The sequence below is a fragment of the Rhinopithecus bieti genome, unplaced genomic scaffold (genome assembly GCF_001698545.2).
Source record: "Rhinopithecus bieti isolate Rb0 unplaced genomic scaffold, ASM169854v2 scaffold_9978, whole genome shotgun sequence".
Taxonomy (NCBI): Eukaryota; Metazoa; Chordata; class Mammalia; order Primates; family Cercopithecidae; genus Rhinopithecus; species Rhinopithecus bieti.
Window position 1 is genome coordinate 101,143 of NW_016806220.1, and position 20,904 is coordinate 122,046.

The following is a 20,904-nucleotide window of genomic DNA, read 5'->3' on the forward strand; positions in this document are numbered from 1 at the left end:
GAATTGTTTGATAAAATTCCAATAGTGAGAAAGAAAATCCTAATTTATTTTTTCTTAACTTTTATTTTAGGTTCAGGGGTAAATGTGATGGTTTGTTACATAGGTAAACTCATGTCATGGGGCTTTGTTTACAGATTATTTCATTACACAGGTATTAAAAGTCTAGTATCCAACAGTTATTTTTTCTGTTCCTCTCCCTCCTCCCAGCCTCCACTGGACCCCAGTGTCTGTTGTTCTCCTCTATGTGTCCATGTATTCTCATCATTTAGCTCCCACTTATAAGTGAGAACAGGCAATATTTAATTTTCAGTTCCTGCATAGGTTTGCTAAGGAAAATGACCTCCAGCTCCATTCATATTCCTGCAGAAGACATGATCTCATTCTTTTTTATGACTACATGGCATTCCATGGTGTACATGCACATTTTATTTATCCAATCTGTCACTGATGAGCACTTAGGTTGATTCTATGTCTTTGCAATTGTTAATAGTGCTGCAATGAACATTCCCATGCACGTGTCTTTATGACAGAATGCTTTATATTCCTCTGGGTATATATATCCAGTAATAGGACTGCTCGGTCGAATGGTAGTTCTGGAAAAGCCTGATTTCATTTAAGCATTCTTTTGGTCTTAGACCAGGGATTAGCAAACTTTTTCTGTAGGGAACCAGAGAGTAAATATTTTACCCCCTGGGGGCCAATCTGTGTCACAACTACTCAACTCTGCCACTGTGGGGTAAAAGCGACCACAGACAATATGTAAATAAATGAATGTGGCTGTGTTCTAATAAATCCTTATTTATCAATACTGAAATCTGAATTTCACACAATCTTCCCATACCATAAAACATTATTTATTTTTTTCAACTTTTAAAAAATGTAAAAATCATTTTCAGTTGGCCCAGGCTTGGTGGCTCAAACCTGTAATCCCAATACTTTGGGAGGCCAAGGCAGATGGATCACCTGAGGTCAGGAGTTTGAGACCAGATGGGCCAACATGGTGAAACCCCGTCCCCACTAAAAAATACAAAAAATTAGCCAGGCTTGGTGGCCCCTGCCTGTAGTCCCGGCTATTCGGGACGCTGAGGCAGGAGAACTGCTTGAACCCAGGAGGCAGGGGTGCAGTGAGCCGAGATCACGCCACTGCACTCCCGTCTGCGAGACATCGTCTCAAACAAATAAAAAAAAATCATTTTCAGCTTACAGGCCATACAAAACAGGCAGTGGGCCAAATATGGCCAATTCATTACACTTTGCTGACCCTCATTCTTATACAAATTATGTTCAAGTTTAGGTGTGGTTTTTTAGCTATTTTAAACTGCTAAACAATAGCTAAATATATCTTTGTTTTTATTCCAATCTCTCTAACAGAGGTAAATTTTCAACAAAGTTGCCAGACTTTAAAAAACTGCATATTCTTTAACCCAAAGAGAATTATTCAATAAATGCAAAGTAAGAATTCTTATGCAATATAAGAATATTCAATTTATGCAAAAACATAACAGCACACTTGAGAGACTCTGTTATTATATATTCAAACCAACAGCGCAAATGTAGAAAAACCTTGGCCCTAACCTGCAGGCACTCCATTTCTTTGGTTCACTTCCATGAGAAAGACAGGTGACTATCTATTCCATTACAAGTTCTGACTAGGGATGTCAAGACCATTATTGTTTACTTGACTGCAAAAGCCTATGATCTATGTTTAATCTGCAGGATAAAATAATAAACTCTAGGCAACATAATTTTAAACCTTCTCATAACCAAATCTTATCACAAGGCCTTAATATATAAACTAAATAAATTTCTAAAGAATTCCACATTCATCTATTCTTCTACTAATCATTCAACCAATATAGTCCATTGGAAAGCATGACCGTTTTGTCATGCTTTGACAGTTTTGCTCCCTTTTAAGTTTTTCCCTTATAGAATCCTATTTTCTGAATCTTATTTCAACATTTCACTTACAGCTGCCCAAAGAATGTTTTAAGAAATAACTCCACAAAACCCAGCACTGTATTTACCATTTTTAAAAAAAGACTGTAGCTGGAAGCATTTCCCTTGAAAAGTGGCACAAGATAAGAATGCCCCCTCTCGCTCCTATTCATAATAGTAGTGGAAGTCCTGGCCAGAAGAATCAGGGAGAAAAAAATAAAGGGCATTCAAATAGAAAGAAAGGAAGCGAAAATATCCCTGTTGACAGACAACATGATTCTAAACCTGGAAAAACCCCCAGTCTCAGCCCAAAAGCTCCTTCAACTGATAGACAACTTCAGTAAAATTTCAGGATACAAAATCACTGTACAAAAATCACTAGCATCCCTATATACCAACAACAACCAAGTTGAGAGCCAAATCAGAAATGCAATCCCATTCACATCTGCCACAAAAAGAGTAAAGTAACTGGGAATACAGTTAATCAGAGGGGTTAAAGATCTCTACAATGAGAATTACAAAACACTGCTCAAAGAAATCAGAAATGATGCAAAAAAACAGAAAAACATTCCATGCTCATGGATAGAAAGAATCAATATCCTTAAAATGGCCATACTGACCAAAGCAATTTGGATTCAATGTTATCAAACTACCAATGACATTCTTCACAGAACTAGGAAAAACTATTTTAAAATTTGTATGAAATCCAAAAACAGCCCAAATAGCCAAGGCAATCCTAAGCAAAAAGAAGAATGCTGGAGGCATCATGTTACCTGGCTTAAACGGTACTACAGGACTACAGTTACCAAAACAGCATGGTACTGATACTAAAACAGACACACAGACCAATGAAACAGAATAGAGAGCCCAGAAATAAGGCTGCACTGCCACAACCATCTGATCTTTGACAAAACTCACAAAAACAGGCAATGGGAAAGGACTCCCTATTCAATAAATGGTGCTGGTATAACTGGCTAGTCATATGCAGATGACTGAAACCGAACCACTTCCTTACACAATACACAAACATCAACTCAAGATGAATTAAAGACTTAAATGTAAAACCCAAAACTATAAAAACCCTGCAAGACAACTCAGACAATACCATTCTGGATACAGAAATGGGCAAAAATTTCATGACGAAGATGTCAAAAGCAATCACAACAAAAGCAAAAATTGACAAATGGGATCTAATTAAACTAAAGAGCAGTTGCACAGCAACAGAAATTATCAACAGACTAAACAGATAACCTACGTAACGGGAGAAAAGTTTTGCAAACTGTGCTGACAAATGTCTAATATCCAGTATCCAAAAAAACTTAAATTTATAAGAAAAAATAATCCTATTAAAAAGTGGGCAAAGGACACAAAAACTTTTCAAAAGAAGACATATGTGCAGCCAACATGCATATGTAAAAAAGCTCAACATCACTGATCATTAGAGAAATGCAAATCAAAACCATAATGAGGTAACATCTTACATCAGTCAGAAAGGCTATTATTAAAAAGTCAAAAAGTAACAGATGCTGGCGAGATTGAGAAGGGAACATTTATACACTGTTGGTGGGAGTGAAAATAGTTCAACCATTGTGGAAAGCAGTGTGGTGATTCCTCAAAGAGCTACAACTACCATCCGATCCAGCAATCCCATTACTGGTTATATACCCGGGGAATATAAATCATTCTACCACAAAGACACATATACACGAATGTTCCCTGCAGCACTATTCACAATAGCAAAGACGTAGCATCAACCTAAGTGCCCATCAATGACAGACTGGATAAAGAAAATGTGGTACGTACACACCATGGAATACTGTGCAGCCATAAAAAAGAATGAGATCATGTCATCTGCAGGAACATGGATGAAGCTGGAGGTCATCATCCTTAGCACAGGAACAGAAAGCCAACTACTGCCTGTTCTCACCTATAAGTGGTAGCTAAATGATGATAACTCATGGACAACAAGAAGGGTCCAACAGACACTGGGGTCTACTTCAGGGTAAGGGAGGAGGGACAGGAGCAGAAAAAGTAACTACTGGGTACTAGGCTTAGTATCTGAGTGACAAAATAATCTACACAGCAAATCCCTGTGACATGAGTTTACCTATTTCACAAACCTGCACACGTAATCCTGAACCGAAAATAAAAGCTTAAAAAAAAAAAAAAGAAAAGAATGTACTCTTCAAAACCCAATGCTGCATTTGCTATTAAAAAAAGATTTTATCATGAGGTCAGGAGATCCAGACCATCCTGGCTAACACAGTGAAACCCTGTCTCTACTAAAAATACATTAATAATAATAATAATTTAAAAAATTAGCTGGGCATGGTGGTGTGTGCCTGTAGTCCCTCCCAACTACTCCTACTTTATGGAGGCTGAGGCAGGAGAATGGCGTGAACCCGGGAGGTGGAGCTTGCAGTGAGCCGAGATCGTGTCACTGCACTCCAGCCCGGGAGACTGAGCAAGACTCCATCTCAAAAAAAAAAAAAAAAAAAAAAGATTGTAGGCCAGGTATGGTGACTCACACCTGTAATCCTAGCACTTTGGAAAGCCAAGGAGAGGACTGTTTGAGGCCAGGAGTTCGAAACCAGTCTGGACAACATACCAAGATCCCCTCTCCACAATTTTTTTTTTTTCTTTTAATTAGCCAGGTGTGGTGGTACATGCCTGTAATCCTAGCTACTTGGGAGGCTGGGGCAGGAGGATCGCCTGAAGCCAGGAGTTTGAGGCTGCAGTGAGCCATGATTACTTCAGCCTGGGCAACAAACCAAGACCCTGTCTCTTTATTTTCTAAAAAAGAAACAACTTTTGGGAGAAATTTCTCAGGCAGTGCCATTGAGGAAGCAATGCTTTTCTCAAGAGACTTATATGCCTTTTATATCTTATAGATGCTATATATACCATAGCCCCATATAAAATAGTCTTTTATTTAGCCACTAGGAAACAAAACTTTCAGAGTCCGCCTCTGGTAACAGTGAATGAACTGAAGGATTATACCTACATGTATTTCTATAATCAGCTTCAAATTCCTGAAATCTTTTTCTTGAATTTTCTTTTGAAAAAATCCTAACGTCATGTTCATGTAAGCTATCTCAAATAAAGTGGGCATAAGCATTCAGTGGCATGAGAAACTATCACACATAGGCATCAATTGATCGGGAAATAATCTACCTCAAACAACTGCAATTTGTTCTTTGTGTGGCTTCAACAAAGTCCCAGGATGCCACTTTAGCAGCTGTCGCTTCTTCGCACAGACCACCTGATGAAGCAGAATACTTCCTCCTAAGATTTAAAGTTACAAAATTCTTTAGTATTCATAAAATTTTCCATTAAACCTCAATGTAGTATTAGAATTAATTTTAAAGATCAACGTTATGAGTTAAAGAAAAATCAAACAAATGATGGTTTATACTTTAGATATCTTCTAATTATAAATAATTATCAACATGCAATTTTTGAACTTATAAATGAAAATACACACTTGTTCTGTGCTCTGTTCATATTGCATTCTTGCCAAACTCTATCCACCACATGATTTGCTAATTTTCTGGGTATTTTCCCACCATGGTGGCTAGTACTATCGGAGTTGAAGCCATCAGATACTGAAGAAAATTTGACCCACTTCTGGGCAGACTGAGGATCAACTGAAAACAAAACAAAAAAACAGGCTGTAGGAGAATAAAGGTAGGTTTAAAAGTAACATTATTTGGGTTTTTTATTAATTTGTGATACAAGCTGCTCCAGCTATCTGGTAAAATTATTTATATTTTGAGACAAAAAGCATGCTACTTTTTGGAATCAGATTTCATTAGGCAAGTGTGGCAGTCAAGTACATCTCTGTAACCTAGCACTCTCAGTGCCAAGAGCGGGGTTCTCAGGAGCCAGGCAGGGCCAGCACAGGGTGGTGTGTGGAGGGAGGTGGGCTGAGGGCGAGGAAGGAGGTGTCCCATGGATCATGCTGTATAAGCAAACCAGACTACCCTGATGCCCAGTGACATCATCAAGGTTGGGGGCTGGCCAGAGGTAGGTAGACTGGAAGGACTCAGGAGTAGTGCGAAGGGTCCCTGGACACCAACTATGGAGCTGCTGCACAGAGCCTGACTTCCACATCAAGGTGGGGTTTGGAGCCCAGAATGAGCCCCTACAGCGGCAGCACTCTGGCCCTTCTGTCCCTGCCAGCCTCTGACCTCGGTCAGTCAATGATTGCTGGACTCTAGCCAAACACTCTGGTGTTCTCATTTAGTTGGAAATCAGACAGTCTTTTTTGTAAGGTCAGCTGAGCATGAGCATATTTCCCCTCCATTGTAAAAAGCTCTTCTTTGTTTCTGTATGTTTATCCTCCATTGTAAAAAGTTCTTCTATGTTTTGTTTTAAAGGTAGATGGAGGGAGGGCAGGGATATAAACCTGTTGCATCAATCGATGGGTCAGAACTTTAGCATATGCATATGTCCTTCTGAGTGACAGGGCATTTTGCTGAAAATAAGCACCTTGGTAACTAAACCCTTTTTAATAGCTAAAATGCTTTAGTTCTGTATTGACAGTTACTATAAAAGCTTGGGTTTATTTTTGTAGGACTTAAGTGCTAAGAATTAGAGCACAGCAATGGGCTGCTCTGTTGGAGTACATTTTAATTATAAACACACAAATCTTTAAAAATAAAAGCACGCTACTTTTAAATACAGAAAGCAAAATATCTAAAACAGGGAATGCAAACTGGATGGCAGTGTATCAACGCTGATTTTCTGACTAAGAGGATAGAGTAATAGTTGTATAGGAGAGTGTCCTTAATTCTGGGAAACACACTGAGTACACAGGAGTGATGGAACATCACATCTGTAGCTTGTTCTCAAATGGTTCAGAAAAAGACCAATGATAATGAACGTACATATACACAGAGAGGGTGAAGGAGTAAATAATAACAGTTTAGAAATCTGGCTAAGGAAATTACTTGTACTATGCTTGTAACTTCTCAAGAGGTTTGAAACTATTTCAAAATAAATTATTTCTTAAGTACTTACTGTACACAAAGTAACAGATTACCAGAGCTGATGAGACAAATTACTACTATACCTGTTTGGACTTCCTCAGGAGATGTAGGTGGTGTAAGCGTAACCGAAGACATAGCAGGATCTCTTGTGGAAGCAGGCACTTGGTGGACACCCAAGCAAGAAGATGAACAGTGAGTAGATCCCACAGGGCTAGGAGTAGGAATGTCTGACTGAGGGACTAGAACAAAGCATGCTGGGTAGATCATTCGGACACCAGCTGAAAGGAAAACAAAAATGGGACAGGAAAACCAATTACCTTTGTGACTAGTGAATTAGTCATACTCAAAAGTACTATAATGGAAAAGTAGGTATCACACCTGTACAAATAAAAATACATTTTATAAATATAAGCTTCTTTGGCATAAGTTTTCTTTTTTTTTTTTTTTTTTTTTTATTTTTTTCTCTCTTTTTTTTCTCTCTTTTTTTTTCTTTTTAGAAGAAACCATAATAAACCACAACAAGCTGCCAGTGGTGGTTACCTTTGCTGAGAGAGATTTGGAAAAAGGCAGCTTTCCTTTTAATTTTTTAGATTTCTAGAAATGTGTTTTTTAAATCTTTGTTTGCATCTCTGACCAACTTAATGTGTATTACTTTTTTAATTTTATTTTTTAAGTTTAACAAAGGTAATCTGGACACTAGAATTACAAACCATTTTCTATTTACTTTTCTATATGCCTCTATTTTAAAAGCCTAAAAAATGTGTGTGTTTTGTTTCCGNTTGCATAAGTTTTTCTTTTTTTTTTTTTTTTTTTTTTTTTCTCTCTTTTTTTTCTCTCTTTTTTTTTTTTTTTAGAAGAAACCATAATAAACCACAACAAGCTGCCAGTGGTGGTTACCTTTGCTGAGAGAGATTTGGAAAAGGCAGCTTTCCTTTTAATTTTTTAGATTTCTAGAAATGTGTTTTTTAAATCTTTGTTTGCATCTCTGACCAACTTAATGTGTATTACTTTTTTAATTTTATTTTTTAAGTTTAACAAAGGTAATCTGGACACTAGAATTACAAACCATTTTCTATTTACTTTTCTATATGCCTCTATTTTAAAAGCCTAAAAAATGTGTGTGTTTTGTTTCCGTTTTTGTCACAACTGCTCTGGTAATGTGTTTATTAAAAGTGAACACTGGTAATCTTTTTATTAAAAAAGAAAAAAAAAAACAGGCCAGGAGCGGTGGCTCACACCTGTAATCCTGGCACTCTGGAAGGCTGAGGTGGGTGGGTCATTTGAGGTCAGGAGTTCAAGAGCAGCCTGGCTAATATGGCTAAACCCCATCTCTACTAAAAATACAAAATTTAGCTGGGCATGGTGGCGGGCACCTGTAATCCCAGCTACTCGGGAGGGTGAGGCAGGAGAACTGCTTAAGCCCAGGAGGCAGAGGTTGCAGTGAGCAGAGATCACACTACTGCACTCCAGCCTGGGCAGTGACAGAGCGAGATTCCATCTCAAAAAAAACAAACAAATAAAAGACGAAATGAGGCGATCTTCATGTATAACATTACCATTAGATTCCCTTAAATACAATATGGTAGGTTCTAATTCCAATTATCTGCTAAATTATATTTTCTCCATGCCTCCTCTCATGCCTCTCCGAGGTAGAGTATATGTCTTCACTCCATTGTCAGGCTATGTGACTTGCTCTGGAATGTAAGCATGTGACATAAGCCACATCCTAACAGAGCTTTAAATGTGCTTGTAGGGTCAGTGCAGCTTCTCTCACTTCTGTCTTCTACTATGAGATTAACATGTCCCAGATACCGGTACTTTGTTAACCTGGGTCTCTGAATGAGAAGACAGAGAGAATATCTATGTCTGAATCTGAAAAAATCTGACCCTTTTGGGCTGGGCGCAGTGGCTCATGCCAGTAATCCCGGTGCTGGGAGGCCAAGGTAGGTGGATCACTTGAGGTCAGGAATTTGAGACCAGCCTGGCCAACATGGCAAAACCCCATCTCTACTAAAATTACAAAAATTAGCTGGGGATGGTGGCGTGCACCTGTAATCCCAGCTACTAGCAAGGCTGAGGCAGGAGAAGCACTTGAACCTGGGAGGCGAAGGAGGTTTCAGTGAGCCAAGATCACGCTATTGCACTCCAACCTGGGCAACAGAGCGAGACTCCGCCTCAAAAAATTTTAAAAAAAAATTAAAAAAAAAAAATCTGACCCTTTGGCAGGCAGAGCATGCAAAGTCACAAATTCTTTAGTTACATTTTCTGTCTCTTAAGTTATCAGAAGTGATAGTTTTACGAAACATTAAAACATCACATAACACAGGCTGTCAACTTTTCAGCCTTCAAATATTAATTCACAATTAACTGTCCCATTCTAAGCATGCTTCTTTCTAGACAGAATCTATTTCCCTGCCCCAATGACTTTGGCTTGGCCATTTAACTAGTTTTGTCTAATGCAATGTGAGCAGATGCAACATATACTGTATCCCAGCAGAAGCTTTGAGTACACTTACATGGTTTGGTTCAGTCCCTATTATTTCTTCTGTTCTCATAAGAACAGTATGTCCTAGCTACTGGGATACTCATTTAACCTAGGTTACAGAATGAGCAGATACATGGAGCCAAACCACAGCTAAGATGAAGCCCTTAAGTAATGTGGGCAAGAAATAAGAAATAAATATTTGGTGTTGAAAGCCACTGAGTTATTAGACTTGTTATTGAGCAAAATATAACTAATACATACAATCATGCGTTTTCCCCTTAGGAATAATACTCAGCATACATACCAACAAGAACTTCTACTGCAGCTAAAGAATCATCTTCCCAATCCATATCTTCCTGCTTTTCTTCAGACATCTCCTTCAAGCAACATGAGATAGGATAGAACTGTTTCCATTCACCAATTAATTTTTTTGTAGCTGAATCAGACATCTTGAATGCCTGTCCTGTGAGAGTGCCATTTAGTCCAAATGGGCATAAGATAACTAGAAACCCAAAGCAGACATCAAATAAGTAACTAAAGACTGTTTTACCAAATAGGAACACAGTGAACAATGTGGCAAGTGATTGTGCAATTATAAAAAAGAAAAGGAAACCAATAATAACCATTCCAGAGAAAAATCAATTTATTATACTTCATTATTGTGAAGATAAAGTACAACACTGAGTTTATTATATAAACTGTTAAAAATTTTTCTGCCCAGGCTGGGTGCAGTGGTTCACGCCTGTAATTCCAGCATTTTGGGAGGCTGAGGCGGGTAGATCACCTGAGGTCAGGAGTTCAAGACCAGCCTGGTCAACGTGGTGAAACCCTGTCCTTAATAAAAAAATCAGCTGGGTGTGGTGGCACACGCCTGCAATCCCAGCTACTCAGGAAGCTGAGGCAGGAGAATTGCTTGAACCGGGGAGGCAAGAGGCTGCAGTGAGCCAAGATGGCACCACTGCACTCTAGCCTGGGCAACAGAGGGAAACTTCATCTCAAAAAAAGAAAAAAAAAATTGTCTGCCCATACTCTTAAGAATTTTAACAGAAGTTGGGAATATTTATAAGAAAAGCAATCTGAGGAAAACAATATAGATATATAAATATAGATATATAGATATATAAATCTAAATATTTATAATGTACTGCCATGTAAACTTTAAAAAGCAAATATTAGGTTTAAAGTTAAAATAAGAACACACTGCCAAGCCTTAAAAGCAATTCAGCAATCTTATAAAATATTTCTTCTAGAATTCAACTGTTTTCATAGTATAAATAGTCTCAAAAGTCCGTTTGTAGCTATGTTACAAATGGCTTTGGCCAGGCAAGGTGGCTCACACCTATAATCCCAGCACTTTGGCCTGGCCGACACAATGAAACCGAGTTCTACTAAAGAAACACAAACATTAGCTAGGTGTGGTGGCACGCGCCTGTAATCCCAGCTACTTAGGAGGCTGAGGCAGAATTGCTTGAATCCGGAAAGTAGAGGTTGCAGTGAACCGAGATTATGCCACTGCACTCCAGCCTGGGCAACAGAGCGAAACTCCATCTCGAAAAACAAAAAAAAAACAACAAACAAAACATGGCTTATATGACCTGACACACAAGATAACCTTGAAAACGTTAACACATATAAATCCAATACGCTATCTAAAAGAACACTTTAAACTACCTCACCATTCATGGTCAAGAATTTTTGGTAATACCTGTATTTAAAATGTAGTAACACTCTAATGGGGAGAAGAAAGTAAATGACATCAAAATCATCTTTAGGCTAAAGATCAGGGGGAATTCCATCAATCCCCAAATGTAAAATTATGAAGTTCAATAAGGATCTTTCAATAAAAGATCAATTACCTAATATAATAAAATAATCTACCTTGAAATGGGCTATTAGACTGTTGAGCAAGGGTGATATGCTCTTCACTGAGAAGGTATACAGGTTGATGTTGGTTAATTTCCACACTGGTACAAACATTGCTGTCTCCATGCAAGAAAAAGGTGAAGGAGCAGGACAAGTGTTCACTAAAAAAGAAGAAAAAGTTATATCTTAGTGATGGCTAGTGGCCAAAATGTTAACTTGCTTTTATTAGGAAGTATGCAAAAATTCATACTCTATTTTGCCCAGAAAGTCTAATTCATCAGAAGGAAAAAAATCATGGACATGAGCAAAGACTTAGCTATAAGAAAAGTTCTTTACAACACTGTTTATAGTAGGAAAGGCTGCAAATAGAGGGGCCAGTTAAATGAGTTAGGTACATTCACACATAGAATTATTATATAGCCACAACAGTAAGTTAAAGTAGACGAGTAGGTTTATTGGAAAGGGATAGGCTACCAAAATAGTAGGGTCAATTTTTTTCTTTTTCTTTTTTAAAGAAAGAGAGAGGGTCTCACTATGTTGCCCAGGCTGGCTCGTAACTCCTGGGCTCAAGGGATCCTCTTATCTCAGCCTCCAAAGCAGCTGGGACTACAGGCATGGGCCACTGTACCCAGCTCTTTTTTTTTTTCTTTAAGAAAAAAAGTTTTCTTTGGATAAAGAAAATAAAGGTGGACAAAAGAATTAATGGTGACTCAATTTTATTTTGCCTATTTTCCCCTCTATATAAGAAACTAAATACAAATATGTTTCTCACTTTATTAATTTTCAATGGGGCTAATAATTTAATGCAATCCCCTCCCAACCAATAACATTATTTTAAAGCAACAATGTGTCTTACAGTTGAAGGCATCCTAGAACCAAGAATATATGCAAAATAGTACACCTTAATGAAATTCGGATATGGCTGAGTATACAGGTTGGAAAATAAAAGTTCCCAAGGACACCAAGATAAAATTCAGAAGGGTCAAACTGCCCATAAGAGGATAAGATTGTACACTAATAAACTCTTCTTATTCTTTCTCCACACATTTATCTTAATAATTCATCTTTAAAAACCAGTTTTTTAAACTATGATGATTAATCAGCTCAAAACCTGTTTTATATATGTATAAGCCCTCTTGAATTTCTTCTGGATAAGCAGAACATAGTGAATTAAAATTATAGTAAAAGTAATGCTACAGTTAACAGAAGTGGGAAAATAGATGGTCGAAAAGAGGTGAAAAGCAATACAGAGCTAAGAATTTCTATATCTTATACATATGGAGTCGATACAAAATGTCTAAACTTGATAGAACAAGAAATACAAATTTAAGCATGTTATTCAAGTTACAAACGTAACTGACAGAGGCTAGTCTGAAGGTAGTTGAGTTACCTCAATTGACTGTTCAGTTAGTGCAGACAGAACTTGTTCTACTCTTTCCCCTTTCCACTACTGCATGTGACTAGTCTAAAAAATGCTTTTAATAGAAATACAATTTTTTTAGGCTGGGCACAGTGGCTCACATTTATAATTCCAGCACTTGGAAGGTGGGTGGATCACTTGAGGCCAAGAGTTCGAGACCAGCAAGGCCAAAATGGTGAAGCCTCCATCTCCCTAAAAATACAAAAAATTAGCCAAGCGCGGTGGCAGATGCCTGTAAACCCAGCTACTTGGGAGGCTGAGGCGCTTGAATCTAGGATGTGGAGGCTGCAGTGAGCTAAGATTGCACCACTGCATTCCAGCATGGGCGACAGAGTAAGACTCTGTCTCAAAAAAAAAAAAAAGTAAACAAAATAAAATAAAATTAACATAACTGACAGAAAACTTAACTAAAAAAAAATTTTAAAAACCAACAACAAAAAAAACTTATCGTTCTTGTTAAGAAAGCAGTGACAATGGCTGGGAATGGTGGCTCATTCCTGTAATCTCAGCACTTTGGGAGGCTGAGGAGGGAGAATAACTGGAGGTCAGGAGTTCGAAACCAGCCTGGCCAACATGGTGAAACCTTGCCTCTACTAAATACACAAAAATTAGCCAGGTGTGGTGGCAGGCACCTGTAGTCCCAGCTACTCAGGAGGCTGAGGCAAGAGAATTGCTTGAACCCGGGAGGCAGAAGTTGAAGTGAGCCAAGATTGTGCCACTGCATTCCCAGTCTGGGCAACAGAGCAAGACTCTGTCTAAAAGAAAAAAGAAAGAAAAGAAAGAAAGAGCAGTGACATTGTTGAAAGTTGATAAATCAAGGCCCAGAGGCAGTATAATAAATCTCTAGAATTATGACAGTAACCAACCAGAAGTAAAACAAAGTTTAAAAAAAAAAAACCAACCTGGTTACTTCTGGGGAAGGGACTTGGATATATGAGCAGGAATCCTTAAGGTTTTCTAATTTATAATACCATTCTGTTCTGCTTGAATTATATTAAAATGTTAATCTTGGCCAGGGGCAGTGGCTCATTCCTGTAATCCCAGCACTTTGGGACGCCAAGGCAGGCAGATCACGAGGTCAGGAGTTCAACACCACCCCATGCAATACGGTGAAACCCCGTCTCTACTGAAAAATACAAAAATTAGCTGGGTGTGGTGGCATGCGCCTATAGTTCCAGCTACTCGGAAGGCTGAGGCAGGAGAACTGCCTGAACCCGGGAGGCGGAGGTTGCAGTGAGCCGAGATCACGCCACTGCACTCCAGCCTGGGAGACAGAGTGAGACTCCATCTTTAAAAAAAAAAAAAAGGTTAATCTTATTGGAATAATTATTGGTTGAAGAATTATGAAGACTAAAGACATCTACTTTAGTAAAAAGGGTATATATTTAAAATAACCACAAAATCAAGATAAGAGACTGTTAATAATAACTTTGAGAACTATCCACTCAGAAACGGACCATTGCTATTGCTTATTTAAAGGGAAAAACTGAAAGCCAGATGTGGTAACTCACAACTGTAATCCCAGCTACTGGAGAGGCAGAGTTGAGAGGATCACTTGAGGTACAGAGTTCAAGGCCAGCTTGGCAACATAACAAGAGCCTATCTCTACAAAAAATTAAAAAAACAGCAAGCCATGGTGGCACACATCTATAGTCCCAGACACTCGAGAGGCTGAGGCAGGAGAATTGCTTGAGCCCAGGAGTATGAAGCTGCAGTGAGCTATAATCGCACCACTGCACTCTGGCCTGGACAACAGAGCAAGACCCTATCTCTTAAAAAAAAAAAAAAAAAAATTAAATAAATAAATAAACAAATAAAAGAATATGACCAGACTGGCCCACTGGCCAAAGGAGAATGAGAAATAATACGGAATAGATCTCTACCTAATCTGTAGTTTAAAGCATAAAGTATGGCATCAACTGGCTAACCACTCCCCACCTCCACCACCTCAAGTTGACCTCCAGTTACACGAATGAGAATACATAACTGCTATTTTTAAGCCACTAAGTTTTGGGGATGGTTTCATTACAGCAAAATAACCAATACAGAAATTAGTACCAAAAGTGAGGTGCTGCCAAAACAAAAACCTGAAACATGTGGCTTCTGCTTTGGGACTAGATGGTGGGTGGGGAGTAATCTAGAACACTAGAGAAATGATGAGGAAGCTACTATGAGAGACTGGGAAATGATGACCCATGCTATATAATGGAGAAACACTTTGTGGAATCATTGCCAGAAACAATCTGCAAGGCAGAAAATGTACCTAACGAACTTAAAAAACAGATCAAGTCAAAATGTAAATTGGTTTTGAAGAGCTATACTTGATAAAGTACTAAAAGAGATGAATATAGAAAAGAGCTTACTGGCTTGCAAGCATAATCTAGAAAGAATATAGGTAACTCAGGACCAGCAGGGTTGGAAAATGAAACAAATACATGGTGCCATTACACTGCCTCAGCGAAAAGATCAAATCAAGAGTGTGACTCTAATATCCTGTTATAAACATCAAATATGATTTTTGATACTAGTTGAAACATTAAGATTTGGGTTTTTTCCTCATAGTTTTAAGCCTCCATGAATTTACTTTTCTCAAAGAAACTTTTTAATGTAAACAATCATATGCTACAAATTTTCTTCTGCATGGGAATGCACACATAGCCATATTTGTGCTTTTCTTTCTTTTGAATGTCCTCTTTTCTGACACAATTTTTCTATATAACTGAAGATGAGTTACAAAGTATGTAAATACATAAAAGATCATTTCTGAACAGTATTTTCATCTTAGAAAACCACTAATATTTAATAATTCTGAGAAGAATATGTCCATTATGCTTATTATATGTACTGACATACAACACAGGCAGAAACCAATTCTCAAAGCATTTTTCTCTCTTAACTATAATAAAGGACATGAGAATCTAAAAGCAAGACCAAATGCTAAAACTTAAATGAAAACTGATAGTCAACCAGCTAGAATTACTATGTATTTTCAATATTACAAGCTTTTACATGTTTTCAGGCAACCTTAGATGACTAATGCATGTCTTGGTAGGGAGGCAAATCTTTAAAAGAATTCTAAGAATTATTAACTAAAAATACCATGCTAAGGAAAACATTTATTAAGGAAGAGCTGGGTGTGGTGGTGAGCCCCTGTAGTCCCAGCTACCCAAGAGGCTGAGGGTGGGAGAATACTTGAGGCCAACAGTTCAATCATGCAGTGCACTTTGAGTCTGTGAATAACCACTGCACTCCAGCCTGGGCAACAGGGTGAGACCCATTTCTTTTAAAAAAAAAAAAAAAAAGAGAGAGAGAGAGACAGAGAGGAGACTCAAGCAAGAATAATCTACTATATAGAGGAATTGTAATTTGATTAATTTTAGGATAAGTATGCTACAGATATGATTATGAAAGCTGTGTGCTTACTTAGCTACTGAACAGTAAATTTTTAAAATCTAAATTGCCAATACTTCCAAGAATATTTATAAGTAAAAGCAATAACCTATAACAGTCTCTTATCTTTAGAAGACAAAGAGGGCCAGGCACGGTGGCTCACACCTGTAATCCCAGCACTTTGGGAGGCTCAGGTGGGCGGATCACCTGAGGCCAGGAGTTTGAGACCAACCTGGCCAACTTGGCAAAACCTCATCGCTACTAAAAATACGAAAAAAATTAGCCGGGTGTGGTGGTGTGCGCCTGTAATCCCAGCTACTCAGGAGGCTGAGGCATGAGAATCGCTTGAACCCAGGAGACGCAGGTTGCACTGAGCCAAGACCACACCACTGCACTCCAGCCTGGGTGACAGAGCAAGACTCCAGCACTTTAGGAGGGCAAGACAGGCAGATCGTTTGAGCCCAGGAGTTTGAGACCAGCCTGGCCAACATGGTGAAATTCCGTCTCTACTAAAAATACAAAAATTAGCTGGGTGTCACCACACCTGTAATCCCAGTTACTCAGGAGACTGAGGCAGGAAAACCACTTGAACCCAGGGAGGCAGAGATTGCAGTGAGTCGAGATCTTGCCACTGCACTTCAGCCTGGGAAACAGAGTGAGACTTCATCTCAAAATTAAAAAAAAAAAAAAAAAAGACAAAGCGGCTAGGAGACCTGAATTTTATCTACTGTTCCTTTAATCAGTGGAGTATAATTCTTAAAAACACAGCTTTCAACTGTTTCATTTTATACACGAAATATTAAATAAGATAATTTAAAAACAGCCAGCCATGCCTGTAATCTCAGCACTTGGGAGGCTGAGGCAAGAGGAGTTGGGCTTGAGCCCAGGAGTTTGGGACCAGCCTGGGCAGCACAGTAAGACCCCATCTCCACAAAAAAATTAAAAATTAGCCAGGTGGGGTGGTGCATGTCTGTGGTCCCAGCTACTCGAGAGGCTGAGGCTGAGGTAGAAGGAACATTTGAGCCTGAGAGGTTGAGGGTGCAGTGAGCTATGATGACACCACTGCCCTCTGGTCTCCAAACAAAAAAAATATATATTTAAAATGAATTTTTCTCATGACAAAGCATTTTAAAAGATTTTTAAAATTATTTTAAAAGCATTTTAACATTTTAAAATCTATTTTCCGAAAATATTGTAATATCGGAAATGTTTTAAAATACATTAATTTGACCTATCTTAAATGTTATTTAGGAAAATAAGTTTACTCTAGTATGTATAAAATCATAAAAGTCATCTTTCAACTTTCCTAACAGTCTTTCCAGTGAGCACTTACCCACTTTATTTTTTAATTTTATGGTTTAGAGACAAGGTTCTCACTGGAGTGCAGTGGTACAATCGTAGCTTGCTGTGGTCTCAAACTACTGGGCTCAAGCAATCCTCCCATCTCACCCTCTTGAGTAGCTGGGACTACAGGTGTGTGCTACCATACCCACCTAATTTTTTTTTTTTTTTTTTTTGCTAGAGATGGCAGGGGCGGGGGCTCACTATGTTGCCCAGGTTGGCCTCAAACTCCTGGCCTCAAGCAATCCCCCACCTTGGCCTCCCAAAGTGCTGAGATTACAAGCATGAGCTAACTTCATCTGGCCCCATTTTATCTTTTAAATAAGAAAATAAAATTTGGCTTCTTGATGTAAAGGGATAAACTTGTCTCCAAGGAGTCTTTGTAGCAATCCAATATACCAAAATACAAAACATGTAACCAATGGTCTCAGCTCCCACTGTATATCTGCCACTACCCTATTTACTAACAACACTTAATCCCAGCCTAGCGGTCTATGATCAAAGAAAAATCACTACCTCCTATACTGCTAGCATATAATCCCAGTATACAATAGTCTGATCTTATTGTAACAATGGTTTAAAATAAACCCAAGTTTGTATGTGATACTGGAGGGAAACAATTCTAAATGTGTGGTACAATTTGAGATTTTTTTTTTTTTTGAGACAGAGACTTGCTCTGTTGCCCAGGATGGAGTGCAGTGATGCAACCTTGGCTCACTGCAGCCTCTGCTTCCCAGGTTCAAGTGATTCTTCTGCCTCCGCCTCCTGAGTAGCGGGGATTACAGGCGCCCATGATCATGCCCAGCTAATTTTTGTATTTTTAGTAGAGACAGGGTTTTACCATGTTGGCCAGACTAGTCTCAAACTCCTGACCCTCAAGTGATCTGCCCACCTCAGCCTCCCAAAGTGCTATAATTACAGGCATGAGCCACTGCACCCAGCAGAGATTTTTTTTTTTTTTGAGACCGTTTCACTCTTGTCACCAAGGCTGGAGTGCAATGGCGTGATCTTGGCTCACTGCAACCTCCGCCTCCTGGGTTCAAGCAATTCTCCTGCCTCAGATTCCCAAGTAGCTGGGATGACAGGCACCTGCCACTGCGTCCGGCTAGTTTTTTTGTATTTTATTTTTTAACTAGAGATGGGGTTTCACCATGTATTGGCCAGACTGGTCTTGAACTCCTGACCTCAGGTGATTCGCCCACCTTGGCACTCCAAAGTGCTGAGATTACAGGCGTGAGCCACTGTGCCGGCCTGAAAATTTTTAAACAGATGGTGGTCTCCCTATGTTACCCAGGCAGGAGTGCAGTGGCTTTTCACTGGCACAGTCGTGAGGCACTACAGCCTCAAACTCCTGACCTCAAGTGATCCTCCTGCCGCAGCCTCTTAAGTAGCTGGAACTACAGGTGTACACCACCACACCCAAATCTCTGAAATCCTTATATTAAAGGTAACATTCTAGTCAGAGAATATTATAAAACAATTAGAAAATACCAACACAGTGAATTCGGTTGTGCTTTTTTTCCAAGGAGAAATGTTATTCATATCATCCCATCAAACATTTTTGGTATTTAACACTCAGAAAAGTAGAGTTAAAACAAAAACATATCACTACAATAAGAATCCAAAGTATTATTAGCTACTATAAAGGACTACAGAGAACACTTGCTCTCCATGAGCTTACACTGCAATATCTAAAACAAAAAGTTATGAATGAGGCAGAATTTTATAAATGAAACTTGAACAATCTTCCATTGTGGAAAAAAATGTTCCTCAAATTAAGTACTGAAATTAATCAAAAGATTATTTCTAAAACAGAAAATGAAGACATGCTTATAGATTAAAGCTAGCTGCTCTAACAGCAACAATTCCATACGTATGCTAGATTAGGCAGTGCCACATCAAACCTATTTCTAGCATTTGTATTAAGAAGCTACAGAAAAATGATATCCCATTCGCGAGTAGAGAATCTGAGGTACAAAGAGGTTAAATGGCTTGTGTTAAAATCATAATACTAGTAAAGGGAATGCTGACTTCAAACTCTAAACACCCTATCAACCAATTAAAAAAATGGGCAAAAGACTTCAACCGTCATTTCTCCAAAAACAACATACAAATGGCCGATAAACACATAACATGCTCAACACATCACTAATCATTAGGGAAATGCAAACCGAAAACACAGTAAGATACCACTTCACACCCATAAAAATAGCTTTAAAAAAAAAACAGGAAATAACAAGTGTTGATGAGGATGTGGAGAAAATGGCACACCTCTGCATTGCCTTTGGGAATGTAAAATAGTGCAGCCACTATGGAAAGCAGTATGGAAATTCCTCCAAAAATGATACTTCGAATTACCATATGATCCAGCAATTCCACTTCTGGGTATACACCCAAAGGAACTTAAAGCAGGGACTTGATGAGAGATGTGCAGACCAATGTTTATAGCAGCATTATTCACAATAACCAAAAGGTGAAAACAACCCAAATACCATTTACAGATTAATACATAAACAAAATGTGGTATATACATACAATGGAATATTATTCAGCCTTAAGGGAACTTCTGTCACATGCTTCGTAAATGCATCTTGAAGATTTTATGCTAACTGAAATAACCCAGACAAAAAAGGACAAATACTACATGATTCTACTCATATGAGGTACCTACAACAGTCAAGTTTCTAGACAAAGTAGAATGGTGGTTACACGAAGCTCAAGAAAAGAAGAATTGAAGAGCTACCACTCTTTTATGAGTAGACTTTCAGCTTCAGATGATGAAAAAGTTCTGCAGATAGATAGTGGTAATGGTTAACAATGTGAACTTACTTAATGCCACTGAACTGTACACCGAAAAATTATTAAGTTTTACGTTATGTACATTTTACCACAATAAAAAGAAACTGTATTCATCTTTTTTTTTTCCTTTGAGACAGGGCCTTGGTCTGTCACTCAGGCTGGAGTGCAGTGGCGTGATCAGAATTCACTGCAGCTTCCACATCCTGAGCTCAAGCAATCTTCCTGCCTCAGCCAACCAAGTAAGTGAGACTACAGGTGTGAGCCACTATGCCCAGATAATTTTTTAATTTGTATTTTGTAGAGATGAGGTCTCACTATGTTGTCCAGGCTGGTCTTGAACTCTTGAGCTTAAGCAATCCTCCTGTCTTGGCCTCTCAAAGTGCAGGGATTACAAGCATGAGCCACTGTGCCCAGCCTCCCCTAGCCATCTTAATTCTGAGATTATTTTTATTCCGTGAATTCAAAAGTTTCTAAACTTGTCTTACATTTTTAGGATCCTCTAAAAATTCCAAAGCCTAGATTACAGCCCAGGTTAAGACATAAGCATCAATAATTTTTTGTAAGCTCTCCAGGTGATTCCCACATCCAGACAAGTTTGGGAATCATTTATTTGTATTTCTACAGCCTTCAGAGTAACTGTTTTAAATTCTTTTTTTTTTTTTTTGTCTTTTTTTTTTTTT

The 20,904-nt window shown here is 38.5% G+C and overlaps 1 protein-coding gene across 1 annotated transcript in view; it reads right to left on the reverse strand.

Annotated features, from left to right (window-relative positions):
• MED13 (mediator complex subunit 13) overlaps positions 1-20,904 on the reverse strand; it is a 124,862-nt gene that overhangs the window by 81,863 nt on the left and 22,095 nt on the right. Inside the window, 5 exon segments of the mRNA XM_017875238.1 lie at positions 5,110-5,220; positions 5,420-5,582; positions 7,010-7,204; positions 9,716-9,913; positions 11,290-11,435. Coding sequence (XP_017730727.1) covers positions 5,110-5,220; positions 5,420-5,582; positions 7,010-7,204; positions 9,716-9,913; positions 11,290-11,435 — 813 coding nt within the window.